We start from the raw sequence: 8,778 nt of genomic DNA on the forward strand, positions 1-8,778 counted from the left end.
GGGGATGCAAATGAGGCTACATGGCAGGTGACAGCAACCCTGAACCTGCCTGACCCCAACTTTCTTCCTGTTAATAATCTAAGACACATTATGGAAATGTTGAGCAGTCTCAGAGTACACTGACCCGTCTTCACAGTTTACTGCAGATGTTAACATATTCCATCATTGAGCATTACAGCAACTCTAGCAAGCAAGCATGACGGGTATTATCATCTCCATTTTATAGAAAGGAAACTGAAACCCAGATAAGTTAAGTGACCTGCCTATTTCATGGAGCTGGTTTTCGTAAAAGACCCAGAACTAGAGCCCATGGCTGGTCCAAAGGTTTCTGCCACGCCATGCTGGCTCCTCTTTATGGCAGGCTGAGTAAGTCTCTCCGTAGCCAAATTTACGGGAAGTGCACTCCTTTCCTTCTACCACAGAGCAACCTGGTTCTTAGTATCTGCCTGAATGCCAGGGGCGCAGAGAGCCCGATATATTTTATTTCTTTATCCCCAGAGGTAACAAACACTGTCCCTTAGCCAATACAGGCTTCCGTGACACTGCCCAGAGGCCCTGACAGAACTAAGAGGATATCCACAAGCTACAAGTGAGCCTTAGCACTGATAGCTGCTATCTCTGCAGTAAACACCACTACTCCCAATTTGCACTTCGCATTTAGCAAAAACTTATGCTTACTATGTGTCAGGGGGTGTTCTAAGCACTTTGAAAATAAAATCATTTCATTCTGATTAAACTCTATGCAGTCTACTGTTAGCCCTATTTTACATGAGGGAACCCAGGCTGAGATGTCAAATACCTGCCCAAAGTCACTTAGTAAGTTAAGTCGCAACAACAGGGAATGGTGGTCTGACTCCAAGCCTCTTAGGTCTGTGCCATGCAGGGGGCTGTGGGTCCTCTGGACTTGGCACAGGAGGTCCAGACAGAATAATTTTAGCTCATCTGACTGCGACTGTATGGCTATAATGAATTTTAACACATGCTAGAAATAACATGTTTGATGCATGTTATCCTTCACAGCTGTCACATCCTGGAAGGCCGTACATTCAGTCCAACAATGCTGCACCAAACATTTCTGGCATGAGCCATGTTTAAAAAGGGACACCCCTCAAAAATCTGAATATAGTACATTTGTCACACTTAAAATGCATGCAAGCATGCACGCACACACAAGCACTCAATTTATTCATCCAACTTAGTTCCACAGGACACCTACCCTTAAAAAAAACCTGTTTAGAGGTAAAGATTTCCACTAACAGGAGAATATTCCAAACCCTGTGCCATAGGCTCTTGAAAGCAGTTTCCAAAGATGAATCTCCAAAATGTGGATAACAAAAGTGGGCCCACCCTGTAATTAAGACAAACTAGTGCCTCTATAATAACGAATAATTCTTATCCTGTAACAGGTGAATAGCACAAAAGTTTAAACTTTTAAACTATTTGTATAGCTTCTGGGAGAAAGTTGGGCTGGTCATTTTTTTTCTAGTTATTTTCAAGACTGGCAAAGCAGGGAAAGTGGTAATACATTTACAAGCCATGCTGACAGGGAAAGATGTTTCCTTACATTACAGACTCCCCACGCAACGGTGCACTCTTCAGAAGTGGCAGATGCCTGGTTCGCCTGACATTCTATGCCTGTGGGGACAAGAGCAACAAGATCACAGACCGCAGGAGCAACAACCTTTTAATCTATAGCAGTCCTACCTGCACAATTACACAATGACATGCTTGGAGCGGGGTGCAGGGAGCGGTGGAGTAAAACTGAACAAAATCTCCGATGATTAATTAGGCTGTTTTTTTTTTTTTTTTTTTTTAATATATTTTATTGATTTTTTACAGAGAGGAAGGGAGAGAGATAGAGAGTTAGAAACATCGATGAGAGAGAAACATCGACCAGCTGCCTCCTGCACATCTTCTACTGGGAATGTGCCCGCAACCAAGGTACATGCCCTTGACCGGAATCGAACCTGGGACCCTTCAGTCCGCAGGCCGATGCTCCATCCACTGAGCCAAACCGGTTTCGGCAGGCTGTTTTTTTAATGGATGTGAAAAGGGGTGAAGAACAGATAAGGCAGAGATGTGACTTAACAGTATGCTTTGCAATGATTTCCTACCCTTGTTCAAGAACAGGGTAATGAAGGAAAAGGTACTTTTAAATTCTGAACATAACCTGACTTGTCCAAATGAAAGCGATTCCTCCTAATTTGGTAAATCTCGTAAACTTAAAGTCACCTCATAACTCTTTCTGTTCTGATAACTGGAATCTTTTCCCAATTCTTGACAATTGCTTCCTTATAGGCCCTCAGAACACACAGGCTAGCCCACGTGAAGCTCTGAAGCCTAAAGGAGTCAGGCAGACACACGTGAACTGGGACAGAAGTGATAAAAGGGGGTGAAGAGACCTGCAGCAAACTGTACCCACTCTGCACGAAGACGTCAAATCTCAATCTTTAAAACACTGTCAACAAAGCAAATCTGTTCTGCCAGTGGGTTAGTGACGTGAGGCCTGCCACTCAGTGATGCTTCTGGCAAGAACAGGGAATAGTCAACATAAAACAGACAAGCAACATGTAAAGGCTTCCTATCACGCTCCTGGCAAAGGCAGAAGCTTATTTCATGTGATATACAAAGCTTGGGAATTTTTAAACTTCAATAAAAGGTAAGGAAGTAGCAGCTTCATCTTGGAAGTGAACAGATGCCACACTTTCAAAATACTGATGAAACTGTGGTTTTAGGAAGAGACTAACTTCTATGGACAAAGGCTGGGTCTAAGCCTCTCTGGATGCCTCCTTCATCTGGAACTAGATTACCTAAGGTATGGAGGAAAAACACCCAGTATATTGTATATTTATTTATTTATATTTTAAAAATATATATATTTTATTGATTTTTTACAGAGAGGAAGGGAGAGGGATAGAGAGACACATCCATGAGAGAGAAACATCGATCAGCTGCCTCCTGCACACTCCCCACTGGGGATGTGCCCGCAACCAAGGTACATGCCCTTGACCGGAATCGAACCTGGGACCCTTGAGTCCGCAGGTTGATGCTCTATCCACTGAGCCAAACCAGTTAGGGCAATATTTAATCCACTCTGTAAGCCACCAAAAAATGGGGCAGTATAAAATAAATACAGGCACGTAGTATCGATTTGGACTCAAAAAAGGAAGTCTTCAGACCAAGAATGCTTTGTAGGAGAGTCCAACTGGGGCACAGCCACACTCACTCTTATTTATTTAAAACTATGTATATACGTGGTCATTTAATGCTAGACCAGAATATATTATAAATGGCCATTGCTAAACCAAGAATCTTATTCTCATCTTTAACAAAATGTCTTTTTCAAGAATCATCTTCCAGCCCTAGCAGGGTTGGCTCAGTGGATATTGTGCCGGCCTGTGGACTGAAGGGTCCCAGGTTCAATTCTAGTCAAAGGCACATACCCAGGTTGCGGGATCGATCCCCAGTAGGGGACGTGCAGGAGGCAGCCGACCATTGATGTTTCTATCTCTCTCTCCCTTCCTCTCAAAAAAAGAAAAAAAAAGAATCATATCCCATTTATTTTTGAAAGGAAGACAAGTCCAGTTGTGGCAATCAGATTCCTTTAGTGACTGTATTAAACAAAAGGGTATGTTTCTTAAGGATACAGATTTGATCTCAGTCATTGTTTTATTCTGGTGCCTAGGCAAAAGGTCCAGGGTATAATTATTTATTAAATGAATAAAAGATACAACTTGAAAATACCACTTTCATAATTTTTTGTTATAGTTCAGTCTACTTTTTCATTTGACATTTAAAATATATGATAAAGCAAGTGTCTAAGGGAAGCCTACACTGATCCCTTAAGTGGGATCTACTCTAAGGGAAGACAGAGTATCTATGGCCCTTGTCATCTTTCCAAGAAGTGCATTCTCTTCCACCCAGACAGACACACAACTTAAATATAGAGGTAAAAAATAAATTAAAAATAAATAAATAAATGTTATATAAAATCATGAACTATTTACAGGAGAGCCCCCCAGAAGTAAAATTTCCTTGGGCGTAACTCCTTATGAAAATGCATGGCCAAGAAATTGGCATGTAATCAAATACCCCACCCAAACACATTTAGAAATGTGCGTGTGTTTTCCTGTGATGAGATCCTTCTATCTATATTAAACATCATGGTAGCTGCTGATCTGCTTTGACTGCTGTGTGAAAAGGCAAACAGGGTCAAAACTCAAAGGAACCAATGGCAATAAGCTACCAACACCTGCTATGATAGCTTTCCAACGCAAAATATTTGATTTGTGCTTTCCAACTTGCAATGATCACAAACTATTCCCCAATTCTGTGTTTTTATTTTTTTTTAATTTTTATTTATTTATTTATTTATTTTTACAGAGAGGAAGGGAGAGAGATAGAGAGTTAGAAACATCGATGAGAGAGAAACATCAATCAGCTGCCTCCTGCACATCTCCCACTGGGGATGTGCCCACAACCCAGGTACATGCCCCTGGCCGGAATCGAACCTGGGACCTCTCAGTCCGCAGGCTGACGCTCTATCCACTGAGCCAAACCGGTTTCGGCCAATTCTGTGTTTTTATTATTCAACTAGAGGCCCAGTGCATGGGGTCCCTCAGCCTGACCCACGCCCTCTCTCAATCTGGAGCCCCTTGGGGGATGTTGGACTGCCGGTTTCGGCCCCATCCAAGGAATGTAGTAGTGCGCAAAGCAGCAGGTCGCCAGGGAGGAGCCCCAGCCCAGGATGCGGGCCGCACGGCTCCCGCTCATCCGGGCCCCACCTGCCACTGCCGCTCAGTAAGCTTGCTGAGCAGCGCTCCTGCTATGGGAGCGCACTGACCACCAGGGGGCAGCTCCTGCGTTGAGCGTCTGTCCCCTGGTGGTCAGTGAGGATCACAGTGACTGGTCAACTGGTGGTTCGGTTGTTTAGGCTTTTATATATGCATAGGTAAGCGAATATTTAGTGAGAACCTATAATGTACTGGACACTATGCTAAATCCTGGGAATAAAGCAGTAAATAACAAGGACAAGAGAGGGGACCAATTTAAATTAAATGGTTGCTACAAATGAAACTATACGATGTCTTAGGAATAGTTAACAGAACTGTCATAGCCTGTGTTTGTGTGTATATAAAGTATGATCAGTGAAAACATCTTAGAGCAAGTTCAAGGTGAGATCTGAAGACCAATTATAGGGTAATTCTGCATTACTCAAAGAAGTAGCCATTAGATACATGTGGCTATTGAGCATTTGATATTGGCTAGTCTGAATTAAGATTAGACTAAATGTAAGTGTAAAATACACTTCAAAGGCTTAGTACAAAAAGAGAATGTAAAGTTCTAGCTGGTCTGGCTCAGTGGATAGAGCGTCAGCCTATGGACTGAAGGGTCCCAGGTTCGATTTCGGTCAAGGGCACATGCCTGGGTTGCGGGCTCGATCCCCAGTGTGGGGTGTGCAGGAGGCAGCCAATCAATGATTCCTTCTCCTCATTGATGTTTCTCTCCCTCTCCCTCTCCCTTCCTCTCTGAAATCAATAACAAAATATATTTAAAAAAAGAGAGAATGTAAAATATCTCACTTTAAAACACTGATTACATGTTGAAATCAAATTTGGATATAATAGGATAAATAAAAATAACCTGTTTCTTTTTATGTTCTTAATGTGGGTACTAGTAAAGCTTAGATTACATATGTGCTTGCATTTGTGGCTCACATTTAGATTGGATAGTGGTGGGTTAGACCAAGGTAGGGGGGAGAAGAGGCAGAGAATATTCCAGGCAAAAAGAACAGTATATGTAAGGGTTCTAAAAAAGACCACGGATACTTCCAGAATGGAAAGCCAGAGACACTACCACAGTGAGCAGGAGAGTGACTTAAGATGAAGTTGGAGAGGCAGATGAGTGATTTAAAAAATAACTGCCTGTAATTTCAGTTCTAGAAAGTTGAAATTTCTTTGTCCCATTTCTGATGTCAATAACAAACCATTTTAGTACCTGGATGAAAAAGTAATCTCAACTCTTTCTGGTGTGGTCAACATTCTGGCCCCTATTACTAAGTTAGTCCAGCAATAGCTATAATCAAATCCGCCATGTGTGGGGGAATATGTGGAGATTTAAATAAAATTTCTTTAGTGTAATTAATTAATTGTCTGTTTAGATGTTGGCAGTGATGTCCTCTTAACTGTGATTGGGGCTAAGACTGAAAATTCTTACTTCTTAGGCTTCTTTTATTTATATATCTTGCCCAGCAAAATCTAGCTCTGATTGAATATTTTTGTTCCAAGTTTACTTTCTTCCTTTCTCACCTTTGCTTTTGAGTCTGTGTACGAGATGGAAAATATAGAGGACTCAACAGTGCCTCTGGGTCCGCAATTCATTCTAAGTGTGGCCTTGTCATCTTTAGACTGAATAGATTTATTCTGAGATGGCTATGCCTCCAGAACATCATAAAAAACTACTCTATTTCGAACATACCAATGGGCTAGATGCAGAAGACCCCAAGTGCTCTGGCTATGCTTTATATTTCATTGTGAAGAATAAAATTGGTCACATCAGGATAGCCACAATCTCTGTAACCTTCTCAATTTCCTCCCATCCTCCTGCAATTACTTACAAAGATCCATAATGTGGTTCCTGCAGATGGCACAGTTATCAACCACAATGTCCCAGGCCCAGAGGGCTACTGCGTTCCACTGCAAAGAGAAAGAGGGGGGAACAAAACACTCTCCTTGTAATGCACACACACACACTGTAGGATTTCATGCTACATGGTTTTGGCACATTCATTTAGTCTTACATCAGATGTGTAGCAATGGCAAGCTACACATATGCTCACCCATTCTCCAAATGGTTGAGTATATCAACATAGAAATTAATGAGTCACCATTTAATTTTACCTTTTTTCTATAGCTTAAAATAATTTCATCATTAAGCAAATCAGGAATAATTTTTAAGTGCCTGTTTCAGATTTAATAAGCACAGAGCTGAATTACTGTGCAGTTGCGGAAGAGATCAATGTCTGCCTAAGTTAATATCTGCTCTTCCAGGCAGCTTTGGATGCAGTAGGGAGGTGAAAGCTAGGTACAGAATGAACCAAGATGCTGACGGGATCATAAAACGGGTCATCTGGGATAAGCTGGATAACTAACTACCCAGTGTCAGTACGCAGAACAAGGTCACCACTTCCATCTTACAAGGCTGCTTCGTAACAAACTCTAGAATTCACCAGAATTTGACTTAGCTCCTACCATCAAATAACCCGATGTTCTCAACTTTCCATATTCAGACTCTTATGTTAAGAAAAATTCCCCAATAAGAGTTTATTTAAAGTGGCATTAAAGTAACTCAACCTCCTGGCTTCTGCAATTATAAATATTCCCAAACTTCCTTTTTACACATTAATTTGGGGCCACTTTCCAAACTGTCATCTCTTTCAATCCAGTTCTCAGTAACTTCTTCAGCACTTTTCACCCGGTAGCTTCAACTCGGAGGAAAAATATCCTACTTCTATTCTTCTTCAACATGGCTGCTGGCTGCCACTGAGCACGCAGCGCCCGCAATGAAATGCCAAAAAGCAGCTGGGGGGGGGGGATTGTCTGCGTTTGGCCTGATGTTACGGGAATAACACCGTCCCTGTTTCAGAATCCTCATTTTGAACAGATTTATCTTATCTCGGATAGGACTCGGCACTGTTCTCCCAATCTCTTAGCAAACCACCACCACTATAAGGCATTTCATGCAAAAGGACACGTTCCATATTTTTTGCTTTCCCACTTTTAGCAGGTCGTTCGCAACTATTACGCAAACCTCCCTTAAGAGATACAATTTGAGCCCGCGTTTTCTTTTTAACAAATTCCAAAAGGCTTTTTTTTTTGGAGGAGGATTCTGGATGTGATATGACCGTGGTGGCTGTTGTTACAAACCAACAGACCTTCCAAAAGCAAGAGTTACACTCAAGACACTCCTCGGCGGGACTCGGGGCAGAGAAGGGGCTAATGGTATTGGACGCCACGATTAGGCGAGGCCGGGAATGGGTCCCTCGGGGGAAGAGGGACCCCGAGTTTCGGAAAGGGGCGGGGCAGGGAAATCAGCCCGGCTCCTCGGAGGCCTCCAATGCGGTAGTACTTCAGGTTCCCGGCTTTCGCTGCACTGCCCCATCCTCCACCCTCCGCACCGCTCCGACTCCCCCTTCCACCCACCCCGCCCTCCCCCCAACACCACCAGCACCACTCCAGTGACAGCTCAGGCGCTTGGCTCCCTTAGCCCACTAAGCTCCGCATATCTCAATAAGCCCCTTCGTGATTGGCCCCTCAGCCTCTAAGTGAAACCAATACTGACATTGACAGTGGGCCACAGTCATGCCGATCAACCCTAAGGCCCGCCCCCCAGCTTCCTTTCGTGGTACCCGGTCCTAGGAACGCCCTGAAATGAAACCCTTTCCCCCGCGCCTCGGTCATCCTCGGGCCTGCCAGCCATATCCGCGCCTCTCTAGCTTCCCTGAGGAAGGCGCTGGCGAGACCCAACCTTTTTCACTTCAAAGCGCTTCTTGCCCGCGCCGCTGTTGGTGCCGCTCGGGGTATCCACATCCATCGCTGCCGCCATTTTGGAAACACACGGTCTGCCGTCCAGCCACTGCGCCTGCGCACCAGTGCACTGGCTCCTCCCCCCGCCCCGGCTCCTCCTCCTACACCCCACCCCTTACTGGCGCGCGGGGGGTCGGGGGCGGGGCGCGTGGCCACGCCCCTTAAAGGCGCTGGCGGAGGGCTGCCCCCCTCC

The 8,778-nt window shown here is 44.0% G+C and overlaps 1 protein-coding gene across 2 annotated transcripts in view; it reads right to left on the minus strand.

Moving 5' to 3' along the window:
* RBX1 (ring-box 1, E3 ubiquitin protein ligase) overlaps positions 1 to 8,651 on the minus strand; it is a 14,334-nt gene extending 5,683 nt beyond the window's left edge. Inside the window, exons 1-3 of one of the 2 annotated variants that reach the window (XM_006775974.2) lie at positions 8,527 to 8,651; positions 6,617 to 6,695; positions 1,565 to 1,635 (exon numbers count right to left, since the gene is read on the minus strand). In XM_006775974.2, coding sequence (XP_006776037.1) covers positions 1,565 to 1,635; positions 6,617 to 6,695; positions 8,527 to 8,604 — 228 coding nt within the window. In that variant the 5' untranslated portion in view covers positions 8,605 to 8,651. Of the gene's footprint in view, positions 1 to 1,564; positions 1,636 to 6,616; positions 6,696 to 8,296; positions 8,378 to 8,526 lie in introns of those variants that run through there. The other variant, XM_015571942.1, reaches the window with a different exon arrangement.
* Between the last annotated feature and the right edge of the window lie 127 nt (positions 8,652 to 8,778).

The sequence above is a fragment of the Myotis davidii genome, unplaced genomic scaffold (assembly GCF_000327345.1).
Source record: "Myotis davidii unplaced genomic scaffold, ASM32734v1 scaffold428, whole genome shotgun sequence".
In the NCBI taxonomy this organism is placed as follows: Eukaryota; Metazoa; Chordata; class Mammalia; order Chiroptera; family Vespertilionidae; genus Myotis; species Myotis davidii.